General features: G+C 42.9%; 1 protein-coding gene across 1 annotated transcript; it reads right to left on the bottom strand.

The window, feature by feature from the left end:
* Positions 1-6,837: 6,837 nt before the first annotated feature.
* ppp1r10 (protein phosphatase 1, regulatory subunit 10) lies at positions 6,838-16,101 on the bottom strand. Its single transcript, XM_079571243.1, has 18 exons — positions 15,827-16,101; positions 12,779-12,887; positions 12,610-12,696; positions 12,367-12,502; positions 12,225-12,276; positions 11,858-11,944; positions 11,659-11,781; positions 11,380-11,485; positions 11,172-11,272; positions 10,954-11,078; positions 10,737-10,878; positions 10,480-10,623; positions 10,144-10,390; positions 9,291-9,366; positions 9,002-9,205; positions 8,813-8,927; positions 7,541-7,948; positions 6,838-7,256 (listed from the first exon to the last, which is right to left on the bottom strand). The coding sequence occupies exons 2-18, from the start codon at positions 12,883-12,885 to the stop codon at positions 7,108-7,110; spliced, it is 2,409 nt and encodes an 802-aa protein (XP_079427369.1). The 5' UTR covers positions 12,886-12,887; positions 15,827-16,101; the 3' UTR covers positions 6,838-7,107.
* Positions 16,102-16,574: the final 473 nt, after the last annotated feature.

Genomic DNA, 16,574 nt, shown 5'->3' with positions numbered 1-16,574 from the left:
ATTAATGGCTTGCATTTAGATAGATAAAAAGACAGGGGCATATAACCATACGTATAACCAGAAGGTTTGCTGTGACTTCATAGGGATTTGGTTGTGGCTTCATGACCGACACCAATCACACAGTCACACAAGGACTGCCATACATCGGAAAGATGAGCAGCATAAGTGAAATTCTTGCTCAGTGCAAATTACCGGTATATTGTTTGATAGACTAAGTCACAATGCTCCAAAACATAGGCTTAAGAAGAAAACTGTCACCTTTAACAGGCCTCAGCATGAAGGCAGTGAGCGAGCTCCACGGCCCAGTTCTATCCATCATCAAAAATGTTTTTTCCACACAATTGCCTCTTCACATGAGTATGTGTATATATATGTGTATAGTATATGGTTAGTAGTTAGCATCAGACTGTGTTAAAATCTGTAAAAAAAATAATGCTAAAATAATAAATATATAAAAATAATACAAATAATATGCCATAATAAAATTGCAACACAAGTTTCTTAGCAAAACATTCAGCCTTGACATTTGCTCATGACATGCCCATGACCATTCTAAGGTCTAAACCTTTTAAAGACAAAGTAAAATAGCATTATGTACAACATTTGCACGCACTTTTGTATTGTCTTTTGCACTATTTGACGTCTGTGTCATTGCTGATATCGGGTTTTGATTTAATTTGATTTAAATATGAATTTCCTCAAGTAATAATTAACATATCATACTAGACTGCGTGGACGCCATGTATTGGAGGAAGGAACTCTTTGTTTGAAGCCTAATATGGCTCTGTTGTATTTGCTGGTCGAACAGGTTATGCACTCATGTACAGGTTATGGTGAGTATGCCAGGAGGGGTGGGACAGATCCGTGTGGACAGGGTGGGTCAGGGACAGGTGCAAACTGTGGATAGAGAGACAGAGAGAGAAAAAAAAAGAGAGTGAGGAGAGCCCTTTTACAAACTTCCGCCCAAGGGCAAATATTGAACTTGCACAGCCCTGAGAAAACACTTAGAGGCTTGAAAAGGAGGCCGCGCAGTTAGGACACCTCAGCACTACTGCATCCTGGAAAACACGAGACCAGGAAAAGGAACAGGGAACAGTCTCCTTCTGGAGAGACTGAATCTACACCACCGAGGATGGAGTCGATGTAAAGCTGTCTCATGTAAAGCGCTTTGTGACCATGTCTGTGAAAGGTTTAAATAAAGGAAGTTAATCAAATGAAACCTGTCAAAATTGAAGGAACAGTAAATATCTCTCAATCTAAAACACTGCTTTTCTGCAACTCATGGCCCGGTCTAACCCTGAGCTGAAAGACCAGCTGCACAAGAGCTCAGGGAATATAAGACGTATTACAATCAATGGAAGCATCAGACCGTAGCATACGGAGCTATCGGATACGTCCACACAGGCACTGATTGTAGGAGTTGGATGTCATTTTTTATTTATCAGATGGTGTATCCTTCCAAATCAGATCGGTTTGTAAATATAAAAAATCAGTAAAAGCCTTATGGGGGAACTGGTAAGTAATTCAGCCCTGAATCCTGAGCAGGCCTCGGCTTAGAGGGGAATAAAGCCCAACATTGTTACACTTTACTTTGCTTGACTTGACTTGACTTGACTTGACTTGACTTGACTTGACTTGACTTGACTTGACTTGACTTTATTTTACTTGTGTCTCCCTTGTGAGGAGTTTGATTTGGACAGGGTCTTTGCTACACATTAACCTCTTAACCCCCACCTGAACCGAGCACATTTTCTTCAGTTTGGCATTACCCAAATCGAAAAAGCTTCTTGAAAAAAAGCGACAAAATAGGATGAAAACACAACAAAAAGGCGACAACAAACGTGCCAGAAAAGCAACAATTACACGCTCGATTAAAGAGTGATGACAAAGCAACAAAAAGGTGATGAAAAGCTAACAAAAAACATAACAAAAAAGCGTCCGAGAAGAAAAAGAAAGAGGCGATGAAGAGGCGGCAAAAACACCACAGATGAGAAAACGTGGCAACGATGTGACAAAAAAAAAAGGTTAGGATCAGTTTTGCGAGTCTTAGCTTGGCTCTTACTCTGGCCTATAGGCTGTAAGCAAAGTGGAGAAGCTTTTCGATTTGGGTAAAGCTGAACCGGAGAAGATACGCTCAGTTAAAGCGAGGGGGGTTTGAGGTCAAGACGCCACAAATAAAACACACAACACATGCATTGTTACCAAAGGACTCACATGAGCAGTACATTTACTTTGTACTCGCCCAGGAGCAGGTACTCCGGGTACATGTGTGTGGTCAGAGGGGACGCTCCTGGTCTGAGCTGTGCCGGTGTTCCAGGAGCGCCCAGAATCTTCCCTGCTGCCTTCACCAGATCGGATATTTGTGTCTTGGATTTGACCGGCAGATTTCCAAACCAGCTGGTGATTCCGTAGCTTTCAAATGAGACGTCACACATGGCTTTCTGGTCAACAAACTTTTAGCTCCGGGTAAAGCCGGCCGAACTGGAGAAAATGCACTAGGTTAAGGTGGGAGTTAACAGGTTAAAGTACATTTTGAGTAACTGTATTGGGGTAAAGTTAGGCTTTGATTTGAGAGGATAAAGAATACAGCTACGTTCCTAATATCAAAGTAATACATTGCAGTAATCAATCATTAGACTTCAGTTTCAAATTCATAACAATAAGAAAGAGAAGGTCAAGACAGCCGGGGGAAAGTTGAACTCGATGTTATTATGGGCTGTGGGCATTTGGAAAGTGCTTTTATTAGAGCCAGACCCTGTTTGGATTATTATTGGACATTCGGAACAGTCTAAAAAACTCAATAGCACACAAGCCCATCTCATGTCATATGGTCTGATGTCCGGTAAGAGGCTGATTCTTCTTTTATGGAAGGGGAAAGAGGTCCCATCATTAAAGGCCGGGATATCAGTCATGACAGATACTCTACATTTGGAAAGAATCCGTTACAACTTCATTAATAGACTGGAAGATTTTGACTGTGTTTGGAAGCCTTTCACTTTGTACCTGGAAACCACGGATCGACAATCTAGTTGGACTGACGGATAGCACTGTGGGGTTTGGGGGAGGGGTGTTTTTTTTTCTTTTTCTTTTTCTGAAGTCTGTTTTTTTGAGGTGTTTTAGTCATGTTATGTGTTTGTACATGTCGGTTTTGTCTGAATAGTGTGAGATTTATTTATTTCCTTTTGTCTTTTTTGTGTCTTTTTTGTAAAATGAAGCATTCAGTAACTTCAATAATGGTAAACCTGTAAAAAGATTTGCCTCAATAAAAAATATTTGAATCAGAAAGTGCTTTTATGCTTTCTGAAGTCAGTCGATGTAACAGGTGTAGTTTGTAATAAGCTGCTTTCATGCATGAACAAAATGTAAATCAGTGTGAAAGTATTCAAACTACCCCACAGTTAACACCTTTTTCATGTTGTATTGGCGATTTTTGCCATAAGATTTGTATATTTGATCCAAAACTTTATCTGCACAATATTGGAAAAAAATACGTAGTTGGCATTTTATGTTTCTATTCTATGGATTTTCAGTTCAAATTATGGGAAACACTTCCAGGGGCATTGGAGAAAGACTGAAGCATGAACTGATGAACTAAACCAAACTTTCCTTTCCCTTTCCTCCGATTCTCCCAATACCAAGCCTTGAGCTGAGCGTAGTGGAGCGTTCCCCCCTGTGGGTGCAGCCTGACGTCACAGCGCTGTTTGTTTTGGCTGCCTCAGTACCAGCTCATTGTCACTGCCCCGTAAGAGTCCGCTCTGTTTGTCTTTTCATTATCTTATTGTGGCATGTGCGGAGACGTTTGGGTCGGGTCCAAGGCCACCTCAGCATTCAGGGGAAACGTCGGCCTCGGATTGGCTGATGAGCACGCGTGAGTTCAAGAACGTTCTTTTCAAGTTATAACAGAAAACATTTTGCATTTTTGACCATTGATTTACAGTGGGAGGAAAAAAATGAGTACACCATTTGGAATTTCTCACATTTCTGCCTAAATTGGTCACTAAATGTGGTCTGATCTTTATTAACGTCATAAGAATTATTAAACAGTGTCTGCTTAAACTATTACCGCTCAAACATTTATATTTTATCATGTTTTATTGGCCATAACATGTAAACACTCACAGGACAGCGTGGAATAAGTAAGTACACCGCCTGAATCTCACCGAACTGCAGCAGTTTTGTAAAGAGGAATGGTCAAAGATTCATCCTGATCGTTGTGAGCGTCTAATCCGCAACTACAGGAAAGCAGTTATTTAAGTTGCAAAAGAAGGATCAGCAGATATTTAATACAGGGGTTCACTTACTTATTTATATACCTCCACACGTGACATTGTGTGTTCCTCCCAAAATATTCGACTTTGGGTCCATCAGTCCACTAAATGTTTTTCCAGTAGTGCTGTGGAGCTCTTTCACAAACCAAAGTTGAATAGTTTGGGAGAAACACACAACGTCATGTGTGGAGGAAGGCCTTGATTTTGTATATTTAATGACTTTTAAGGCTTTTTAATGCCATGCGGAAACCCTGTATATTGGCTATTTCCTCAAACAATTAGGTTCTTTTAGACCATTCTCACTCAGCATGACTGTCAAAGGCCTTCAGAACTAGTCATTTGCAGTAGTTTTCAAGAAAGGCTCGTGACCCACTGAAAATGACTCCATGACCCACTTTTGGACCGCGACCCACCAGTTGACAATCAGTGCTAACACAAAAGAAGAACACAATAATTTTCTGTTTAAGAAAATTAAATTAGGCCTCTTTTTCTATACTGTTCCTAAAATTAGCTTACAAATTCTCCTCATCTTTAGCTTTTGGTTATCTGCCAATGAAATGACACAATCGGCCTGTATTTGGACAGTTGGATAACACTGTCAATGCCACACACAATGGAAGCACTCATTAATGTGCTTTGACAATAAAAACAGGGAGGAGCTGTTGACTCCTCCAACAGCCTGTGTCCTGCTGTCCCAACCAGGATGCAGGCAGAATACGCAGGACCAGGAACTGACAACAAACTCCTGCTCAAAGAATAATATTCATTGTTAATACAGGATGTTGCAATTGTTGATAGGGAGAGTGGGTAACGGTTACTACTATAGGCTACCCAGATGCAAAAGAAACCCTGTTAAGCTACTGTTAAGTCTATACAGTTGTAAAAGTAGATAGGAAGATTGTAGATGGAAATAATAAACAAGCAAACAAAAAATGTATACTATCATTTTTTTCTTTATTACGTACAGTAAAGAAAATGTATACACACGTTATATTTGTACAATAGGCTTTTCATTAGTCCCATACAGCAGGCCTTCCCTGGTCATTCCACAAGGGGGCGATACGTCCTATAAGCTCACCTTTCATACAATTTTACTTTCAGTTTTTATTTTACTCTGGAAGATTAGCATTTCAAACTGGTGAGACAGGTGCTACTTGAAATATTTGGATGTCATCACCTATATAATTAGTAGTTCATTTGTATAATTTCTTCATTATATGCAAAATGTTAATGGTCTTTAATATATTGAATTCAGTATGATCAGTACCTTTAAAAGTATTTTTTTCCTCTAAACTTTATGCAACTCATATGTAACGATAGCAAAACACCACCAATGGTTGGATTTCTGACATTTATTTTATACATTTTGTACAAAAGAGTCAACTGAAAATAGAAATGTGTATGAATGTGTATTATAAATTAATACTAACATTTCATACTGACAAAAAAAACGGCGGCCATTTTTGTAAAAAATGGCGCAGTGTTCCCTCTATCGTATCAAAATAAAAGTAAAGTAAAAAAAAAAAAAAAAAATGGGGAAAATAACCACAAAAAAAAAACATTTACATTCCGTCGGTCCCACAAGAGACGCAAAAAAAGTGAATTTGTTTTCACGGAAAACACAATGTCAATTTTTACAGCAGCGGACCCCGCGCGGGATGCTAACACTGACTGCGCAGCTCATAATTGCCAAAGCGGTACACTTCTCAGGTAACCTGGCTAACGCCATGCTGCTGTGTGCGCTCGAATTATTTCGAACTGCACAACAGCCTGGGGACCATGGCCGAAATCTCCGGTGGATTTGGGAACCAATCACAGAGCGAGGAGGGACGGCAAGACGATGACGCGCTATTCGATATATGAAAGCTTGTAGTTTATTTACGGATAATAAAAAAAAGTTTATTTACGGATCCAACGTGACAGCAGCAGACACGATGGTATTTTTTGATCAAGCTTTAGACCTTGTTCTAAATAATTTAGCTCAAAAGTTTACAGCGGGTACGTCATACGTCATCTCATACGATGATACGATTGGCTGTGGCTACTGCAGACGCATGAGACTTTTTTTTTTTTTTTCGTATCGCCCAATAAACGAGTATGGACGATCGTAAACCACACCTCTCCTACGAGAAAATGAATTGGTGGTCCCCAGACTAAATATCACTTGTGATTTTAGTCTGGTGTTAGCCAGGCTACTTCTCAGGCTAAAAAAAAAAGAAAAGGCTTGGAAATGCTTTTCAACACGCACACTTTGGACATTCAACACAAGCAGCGGTAGGGAGGAAATTTCCGGAAAGCCGGTAGCATGAACACCATCGAGGACACATTTTCGGGCAGCACAATATCTATATAGTAAAATACACTTATCGTTACTGACAATAGCACCATTTTTGCGACGTTACAGGTTGTGCTAGTCACGATTCCAGCTGGTTCTTTTTAAAAAAAAAGTCAAAGTTTCGCTTTGATTACGATTAGCGCTACCGAAGTTAGCTTTCTATTCTTTTCGCCTATGTTAGCTAGCATCATAGCGCTATCCAAAGAGTACCTGTTAGCACAGTCGCGCGTTTGCTGCCCCCCCACCTTTGTTCATCTTGTAAAGTGCTTTCTAAGTGGAATACAGAAGGCAGCCGGCGCAACACTTTCAGGCTGCCGTCAAAAGTGAAATGCTAAAGCCACGGAGCAGCCGAGAGAGAATACAGTCTGTAGGTTTCCAGTTCTTTGGGGCGGTGGGGGTTTAGGAGGAAAGCGTTGAAATGGAGGAGCGGTCTTCAGTCTGTCTTTTAAAAAAGTCCAGGTAAAACCAGAGTTGTTTGATGATTGTCTGTGGCGGGGGGGCGGGTTAGTGTCCGTGCTGCGGGGCGTTGTTGCCGTTGTAGTTGGGGGGCAGGGGCGGCCCGTTGACCCCCGGGTGGTAGAAGGCACAGCTCCCCTCGTAGCGGCAGTTGCCCTTCATCATGAAGTGGCGGCACACGGGTCTCTTCGACATGTCTGGGGAAAAAAAAGGTACACTTTAATTGAACAGTCTCTATGAATTGGTCAATGTAGGGTGTCATTTTGTATTAAGTTTAAGATAGGGCAAATAAAGGTTGCTACAATGTTACAGTCATGCCAATTGTTAGCCAAGTAAACTTAAGTATTAAGTTTGAAAATCTAGACTTATTCAGAAGTTTTAGATATTGCAAAAATATAATAATAATCATTTGAATTAGATTGCAGTTAACTGTCCATCCCTAATGTTCAAAGAGCCATTCTGAATCATTGTTAAAACGTACCGTTCATGTTGTTGTGTCCGCCCCGGGGGCCCCCTCGGCCCCGGCCCCTGAAGCCCGGCCCTTCCCCCCGGCCTCGCCCGCCCCTGTGGAAGTGGCCTCCCCTGTGCGGGCCGCCTCGCATGGAGTCGTCGCCCCAGTAGTTGCCGTTGTCGCCGCCGCGGCCCTGTCCCGGCGGCGGGGGGCCCATCATGCGGGGACCTCCTCCCGGGTTGAAGGGCGGGCCGTGTGGGGGCGGCGGGTGGTTGTAGCGGGGGCCTCCAGGGCCACCGGGGCCTCCTGGACCTCCAGGGCCGTTGGGTGGGTAGCCTCCGTTCATGGGCATCGGCATGTGCATGTTCATGTTGTTCATGTTGTTCATATTGTTCATGTTGTTCATCCCGGGGTTGTGGCCCAGCAGACCCGGGTTCACTGTAGAGGAAGAGAAGAAGACGCTTAGACTGGGCTGTGGAAACTAAATGTGCTGTTTTGAAATGTTTTGGGGGTAAAAATCTAACTTGAGACAGACACTTTGTAGCATTTTTGACATCAAATTTGTGTAGAGCGAAATTATAAGTTAGTTGTGGAACAGGGCACCAAAAAAAGAAGAAGATATTTGAGAACTGTCTCAACCTTGACCTTTTGCGCATTTTCAAGTAACCGTGTGTTTTTGTTTTAACCCCTTGACTCCCACCTGAACCGAGTACATTTTCTCCAGTTTGGCTTTACCCCAATCCAAAAGCTTCTGAGAAAAAGGTGTGAAAATAGCGACAGAACTGAGATGAAAACAATGATGAAGACATGACAAAAAAGTGAGAAAACTTTGACAAAAAAGTGACGAAAAAATGACAAAAAAGACAAAAAATGGACAAAAAAATGACAAAAAAAGACAAAAAAGACAAAAATTGATTAAAAAAAGACAAAAAATGTGACAAAAAAAATGACAAAAAAATATTTAAAAAAATGACAATAAAAGGACAAAAATGTGACAAAAAAAAGGACAAAAAATTGATTAAAAAAAGATTAAATTAAAAAAGATGGAAAAAAATCTGATGACGTGAGGAAAAAGATCCATTTAGATGAGTTTTGTAGATCTTAGCTTTCAAATGAGGTGTTACACTGGCCTACAGGATTTGGGTAAAGCTAAACTGGAGAAAATGCTCTTGGTTCAGGCGAGAGTTAAGAGGTTGAGCCGAGGCTGTCAAAATGTGTTAATCTAGTGCTAAAAGGGAACTGTTTGTACGGTGCACAGTCTTTGCCGTGTTTGTGTGGGCGTTTGGAGCAAAGCGGTCGTACCTGGAGGCCCGCCCTGGTTCTGGTTCTGCTGTAGAGACCCCAGCAGCTGCTTGATCTTCTCGTTGAAGTCGGGCTGTTTGACCAGGTCCTCGGTCGACTGGTTCCCCTGCGCGCCCTGGAGCAGAACAAGAGGCGTTTAGATCCAAAATGAATGGCACTTCCCTGAATATTACACGGGCGACTTCTTACCATGATGGAGGACAGCAGCTCCTGGACGTTGACCGCGGGAGCCGCCTGGTTGCTGACCGGGTTGGACGCCTGTGGGCTGCGGGAGTTGGTGCTGAGGTTGCCCATGAGGTTGGCCAGGACGGGAGGCAGTTTGGAATTGTCTCCTCCCAGCCCGACGCCCTGCTGCGGGGTGGTGTCCATGGGCTCTTCCGCCATCGACGAGTCCTGTGGGGAGGGAAGAGAGACTTCAGTGGTTAGTATTCATAAAAGGAAGCTGTAGAGGTTCATGTGTGAGGGGGTCGCGACTGACCTCGTCCAGTGGGATGAGTCTCGGGGGCATGGGCTCGTAAGGCTCGGGGTCTGGTTCGTGCGGACTGTCGGGAACACTGCAAAAACATTACAACGGTTAGTCAGTGAAATCTAACTGCAAAATCAGGGTTTATGCAGATAGCAGCAAGTCAAACTGAACACATGCTGTTTTACTGCCATTTTAATGCAGTTATTAAATATACAATTGCAGGTTAATGTGTTTTGGAACTACTTTTATTTATTTTTATTTATGCACTATTGTCAAAATAAAGTAGTTATCATGCCAAATTAAAATCCAGTTTAACGCATTTTATTGACATTCAAGACCTTCCTTTTGGTACAATTATTTGAATGACTTAAACGTGTATGTATAATTGACCTCCTTGGTCTGCAATTTGACGCAACGTATTTGAGGTCATAATAAATAGGTATAGGTATATTATTTCTAAAGTCCCTTCCTACTAATCAGAATCCCCGGTGCCATCACTTTGACCAATGAGACGAACTTTCCTGTGAACCAGTCTGACAGGACCAATCAGGATGGAAGGGGGAGGGAGCTGGATCGTTTACTTTTGGAATTTCTTTCTCTTTTTCCTTATTTTGCAAACCAGAGGTGGCTTTCAGGTGCAATAAGGAGGGGACGGGTGGGAACTTGTTTCCTTTTGGAATTTCTCTCCCTCTCTCCTCAATTTGCAATCTTACAGACCATCACTTTAATGCTATGTGAAAACTATGAGGGTTTTTCTCTTTTTGTCAAATTCTGAATTTTCATCCTTTTAAGCATCAGTTCTCGTTCACAACTGGTTAAGATCTAGGTTGTTCTAATTGGATTTTATTAGATTTGTTTTTTTTACCTGTCTTTGCTGAGGAAGATCTCCTGGAGGATGCCCATCTCCCTGTCCCGCTGCGTGAGCTTCTCCGTGCTGTTGGCCCCGGGCACCACCAGGCACCCGGGCAGCATGAGGGGCCGCGGGGGCGTCCAGGGCACCCGCTCCTCCATGGTGTCGTGGGAGTGCCGGCGGGCCATCTCGAACGTCTGCCGGTCCATCATCAGCTCCCTCTTCGCCGCCTCGCCAAAGTCCTTGATTTTGTTGACGTTGACTGTTGAGAAGAGAAAGGAACAAACCTGGTGTTATTGTGGAAACCCGGCGTTATTGTTGAAATGACGGCGCGGTGAGAGCGCGGCTCACCTCGCTCGGTCTCGTCCAGGTCGAAATAGAAGTAGTGCTTGAGCTGCTCCTCCTCTGCCCAGTGAACGGTCTTCTTCTTCTTGCCCTTTTTGGTCAGGGTTTCCTCGTCGGCGCGTGGTTCCGACAGCGCGTTGGGCTTGTCGCCTACAAATACCACAAACAAACCAAAAACAAAATTACACTTTTGTCACAAGATGAAGACTAAAACTAAGCAAAAATATGAACACTGAAGAAACAACACATCGTAAAGTGCTTACCGTTCTCTGCTGTGTCTTGGTCTTCCATGGGCACGGGGGTCCCGGGCTGCTCCGGCTCCTGGTTTTCATCCGCCATCCCAGACCCGACTTCAGGAGACGAGGGTTTGGCGGAAGACGAGGATCTGCTGTCGAACGGACTGGCCTACACCAAACAAACACCAAAATGAGACCATACTGTATACCATGCTTTGATAGGATTACTTTAACGACGCCGTACCTTGTTGGAGGTGGGCGACACGGCCTTGGATGCGGGCGACGTGGGAGCTGCCTTCTTCTTTTTGATTTTGATTCCGGGCACTGGGGCGGAGTTGAGAGCGTCCAGGAAGCCTGTGGCCTCCATTGCTGCAGGTGGGGCAGACAACAGCAGCAGTAAGCACCAGTTTTTTCAAAAGCATGGTTTTAAATCAACCACAGTGGAGTGCGTGCAGGACTTACGTTGGGCGGGAATGATCTTGACTTTGATCTCTTTGGCAGCGTTGGACGGCATGTTGAGCGGCTTGTACTTCTTCTCCAGCGGCGGAGCGTCCAATGGGCCACTGTATGAAAAAAACAGTGAGTCGAATGTACCGGCAGAGGACAGTAGATCAGCAGATGTGTCAGTAACCACTAGATGGCACTGCGCTCACAGAAACGCTCACTGTACCTGGGCCTCTTGAGCAAAGGGGGCTTGATGTTGTACTTGTCGCCCAGCTGAGGCGCTATTGGCGCCTTCTTGACGGGAGGAGGGTTAGGAGTGTCCATCTCGAATCCTGTCAAAAGGCAAAGCTGTTAAAACCGTGTTGACCAACATGTTTTGTCAATGTACTATTTAGGCAGATGCAAGCCAAATCAAAACTGGATAAAAAGTAATTAATATTCTGAACTAGAGAGTAATTTTACAACCAGCCATGCTTTGTTGGCGTGTTCTCTGTCAAAGTCTCACCTATGGAGCGGATCTTGGCGTGGCTCGGCGCATGCGCTTTATTCTTGTTCTTCTTCTCCTCATCGCTGGTCTTGTCCTTCACCACGGGAGCCTTGGGGTCCTCTTTCTTCTTCTTCTTCTCCGCTATAGACAAATACACACAGGTCAGAAGTCTGCTTTCGCAAAGTTCGAACATTCGTACGGCGCCGCTTAAACATACCAACAGCGGCTTCATTGGCGGAGACTTTCTGCGAGCGAATGGTGGCCATCCAGCCTTCTACGAGCACAGACGCTAACTTCCTGACATCTGCGGAATCAGAGAGGAGCATTTAGCACGACACAGACAGCTATAAAAGTCGAACAAGCTGCATTCTGGTTCGCAAAGGGTTATTTTTTCTTGTACAAGTAAAGAGTTTATAAAGTACTTTGCTTGGATGTTTTAGGAATCTTGTTTATTTGAATATTAAGAGATAGGCCAATTAGATAGCAACCTATTAGCCTCCAAACTCTTAATATTTACATTTTTTGCTAAAATAAGTTGAATTTCGAAACGAGCTCCATCGAGTAGAAGCAAGAAACAAACTCACCTTCAGTCTCTGCGCTCTTGCTGAGCTGCTTCACCAGCTTGGCCGTGTTGTTCTGCAAGATCATTCAAGTGTGAGTGACTTCGATTGCCGAAAGCAGAAAAAGGCGATAAAAGTGTCTGCAATAATGAGAGCAAGGGTTTACCAGTTTGAGATGGTCGATCGTGAGGGGCAGCTTTTGCAGCGTGAGCAGGATGAGGTTCAGCAGCGGCGTGTTGGTGGTGGTTTTGGAGTACGTCAGCCAGGAGTTGAGTAACCGGTAACCCCCGACTCGGATGAACCTGCGTTTACAGGAGGCGGCGGGTTAAAAGTGCACCGTTTTCAAAAGTTTTCAAGTTTCGGATGGATTCTCTGACTATGTTGATGCGACGGGAAGGTTGAGCAATACCTGTTGAGGACGTCGTGCGATTTGGTCTGCAGCAGGATATTCAGGTACATGCACCGACTGACCATCTTAGTGGAAGCCTTCATTAAGCTGCAACACACACAAAAAAGCACAGAAATGAGTTTTGTTCAGACGACATTAGCAAAAACCAAATATATTTCTAGCTTCCAACCTGAACACTTTGGGAACTCCCTCCAGACTTCGCAGCTCGCCGTCTTTCCCCAGCAGATTCTCCACTCCTTTCAAAATCTCCCTCGGGTCAACAGGTCCCCCGGCCATTTCTGCGCAAAAAAAAAACAGGAAAGTAGGAATCATTATAAAAGCCGTGTGTCAAAACATAAGTACAGCAGGTTATTCAATTAAAGCTCGTGTTGCTCAAATGATAGGTCTTTTTGTCTTTTATTTTTGCCAGCCAGACAAAGAAGTAGCTCCAGGGAACGAAAAAAAAGGCCACAATATCCTAATGAGTATCTTATGTTAGGTACGACTCCAACCTGTTCTCGGTGATCAAACGAAAACTCGCAATACAAGAAAGACCAAAACAGTGGTTCAGCGTACAACTCTTAACAAAGGAAGCGCATGATACGTGGTTGATCATGTTGGCAGGGTTTCAGTGTTGCATCCTACGTGACCACCACTCAGCGCCGGGCACAGCAGATGTGAATGTAATGAGCTGGTGTTGTTCATTTTATACAGAAGCTATAGTAGTTTCTTACAAGTTTTGTTTATTTTATGTACTTGGAAGGAAGAGGTGTACAAAAGCAGTTAAGAGAATTACTTTTAAACAAAAAAATGTTAATTGATAGAAATGTTTTTTTTAATACCATCTGTTACAGTTAAACAACAGCATTTCAAAAAACAAAAAAAAAGGTTATTAGTACGCAGATGAAGTTATATTTGGAAGGGTGAGAGGAGAAGGCAATTTGAGTTATGAAACGATCGTGTCCTACTGTTACTGACTGTGCCCTAACTTCTTTTCCATCTGTCATCTCCGGTTGGCTCAGCGGCTGTGGGCATGACATCACTGTCAGCTGTTCTCACATTGTACATACGTGGCTGTCTGCTGCCCCCTATGGGCCCGCGGAGGCGCTACAAGAAGCTATGAAAACAAACAATCCCTGTGCAGAGGACAGCGCAGTGATCGCGTTACACCGAGTGACCCATTTACATGGATTTGTGTGGGGCTTAGTTTAGAGGCCTATGGAAACCTGAAGAAATACAGATACATAAATATTATAAAATTCCCTGGGGTAAAAACAGATGGGGAAAGTAATGAAGTAAAAGTACACATTTTATGAATACTTTTTAACTTAAACTGGGGGGGAAAAAATTTGAAATTAGGTTTAAAGGGTTTTTTCCCAGTGACCTCTTTGTAGACGTGCCACAGGTGAATCTAAACGTTGCTGTAAAGTCGTTTTGATCAGAAACTAGTCGTCTTAAGACCTCAACTGCACAACAGTACAGTTCTTCATAAAACTGTACTGTAAAACAACAATGATTTCCAAATCCACGTTGAATACTTTTACTTTTCAATACATTTGAAAGAGGATTATTTAAGTAGCACTATCTTCTGACAGTTGTATGTGTTTCTGTATCCATCCTTTCAATAATTTGACTTTTTTTTTTCTTACACCAATGGTTCTATAGACCTACAACGCTTTGAGTATAAATGTAGCTTTTTAAGTTGTGGAACTAATTGTTCCTTTAAACTGTGGATCCATACATTCATGCCTTCTACATTTAACGACACCCAAAGATTCAAAAGGTTATGCTCTAACCTATATTGACAATAATGAAGTATATTAATTACTTCATGTGGTATCTGAATGACTGGAGGGAGGGGCTTAATTACCAAGTCTGGCAACCTAGTTTTTATTTTCATAAACAACTTCCTTTGCTATTGATTACAGTACATTATATGGGTGTGCCATACAAGCATGCATCTATTATTCATTCACTGCTAAGTAGTGTTACGCCTCCTGTAACATTCAAGTGTTTTCTTTTATATTAATCATCAAAAATGAGCATTATGATGTGAGAATCAGTCTGGTCTTACCCGATGGACTGTAGAAGTAATAAATAGTCTCAGACCTCCACAACACTGCACTTAACCCAACTCCTGTAAATGTCACAGCTGTTACACATGTGCAGAGTTACAGTTAGTGTTAGGACGTCACCTCTCCTCGGTCACTGGGGGGAGAACATCATTCATGACCACATCCGTACAATAGTGTTACACATCACTTGTTTATGATGAAATGGAAACACAACCTTGTAGGCTACAACATGTCATCGAACTACAAGTTTGAAGCTGCACGTGTTGTTATTTGTCAGAGTAAATCCGCCCTCCGTTACATAAGGGCGGCTGAGAAGAGCCTATAAAAGGCGCTGACTTGTGTGACAGCGGAACAGCGGGACGGACCTGCCGCTGCTGAAGCCCTGGGAGAGAGAGAGAGAAAGAGGGGGAGGCGCTTTACTCAGCCCTCCCTCTCCTCCCTGTTAACCACTTCACCGACGGAACAACATTTAACACTACAACAACAGCCCTCCTAGCAGCACTAGGCTACGAAGAGGGAAAACAAAGCGGCTAACACCGGATATAGCATCGCGAGTAATGTCAGCGTCAGCCAGCGGAGTCTGGTCTGGCAGTACATTTTACAGTCCGAGCGAAGCCCTTGCTAGCGCCAAGTGCTTTCCGAGGGGGGGGGGAAAAAAAGGCAAACCACCACTAGCTCTCCATAAATTTGGCGATCCCAACTGTTTGAGCTTCAAAGACCATCGCGTCCTGCAATCTTTATCCACAGATTGCCGAGCACTGCGCTGCTGCTGTCGGGAAGTCCCTGTACTACTACCGGCGCAGTATTCCACAAACTAGCGCAATCTTTATGTATAGATTGCAAAGGGAGGTCGTTCCGTGGAGCAGCCCCTACAAAGCAGGTCTGGCAGGCAAAAATCCGACATCACGAGCCCTTATTCGCGTTTTTTTCCCTCTCTCTTTTTACGCCTACGGCAATCTTTATGCACAGATTGCTTATTTACTTGCTACAATAGGTCCATTTAGTCTCACACACAAAGAAACGGAGCCTCGGCGTCCGTAAGCTTTCCTGTGTGAGCTCATGCTATCGGCACTATCGGTAATCGAATTATAAGCCAAATAAACGATTTTAAGTCTACAATTAACAATTCATAAATTTTCAATTTAACTTCAAAAACAACTTACTACTGATACTATAGATCCTCAGCGTCTCGGGAGTTTATGTGCTTTTCAGGCACTTATAGAGCTTATTCAGACAATTTTATATCGTCAGCCTTCATTGTTTTAATAGAAACTGAAGACTTGGGTGGGGCTGTGATAGCTAAATGCTACCCTTTCCTTCGGGAACAACTTGAGCCAAAAATAGTAATCGAATGTCCATTACTTGAAGAAAAAAATTTGATTTGAGCGGAGATGTTCAAAGTCCTCGACGATCAATCTTCGGCAATGCAAATTCATATCTGAAAGACACAAAGGAGACACACATTCAACATTGAATATAACCGACGACACATTTTACATTCATTCTTATCGTTATATAATGTTAATAGATAAAGTATGAGCTATGTTTCAATGTGATTTTATATGATATTCGAACAAAAAAGACGAAGATAAGCCTCGCTGATTGTCTGACTTCACTTACCTTTGACCAAATCCAGGAATGAGCTCGAAGGGGAGGGACTTGGGTTTTATAGTGCGTGACGTTTTCTGCGTCATATGTGACGTTTTCCTCATTTTTTTTACCCGAACAAAATGGCCGCTAAACGACCTCTGTTTCCCCTCAAGGGCATAATGGCGTACATCAGCAATTCTTGGACTTTTTACCTTACTGTTAATCTACAAGTACAGTTTCGTGGCGTAAAATGTAACTTTGTACAATATCCCAACTATATATGTCGAATTAAGTAGATTTTAACGGGCTTCTTTTGTATAA

The sequence above is a fragment of the Gobius niger genome (assembly GCF_951799975.1).
Source record: "Gobius niger genome assembly, chromosome: 14".
NCBI lineage: Eukaryota > Metazoa > Chordata > Actinopteri > Gobiiformes > Gobiidae > Gobius > Gobius niger.
Note: the sequence above shows the minus strand (reverse complement) of the source record. Positions and strands in the feature narration are given on the sequence as shown.

Coding starts and splice junctions, on each gene's coding strand:
- ppp1r10 (XM_079571243.1), bottom strand. CDS start 12,885: ATGGCCGGGGGACCTGTTGACCCGAGGGAGATTTTGAAAGGAGTGGAG. Junction 10,879..10,953: donor TGTCGCCCACCTCCAACAAG/GTACGGCGTCGT, acceptor TGTTTGGTGTAG/GCCAGTCCGTTCGACAGCAG. Junction 8,928..9,001: donor AGCTGCTGTCCTCCATCATG/GTAAGAAGTCGC, acceptor GTTCTGCTCCAG/GGCGCGCAGGGGAACCAGTC.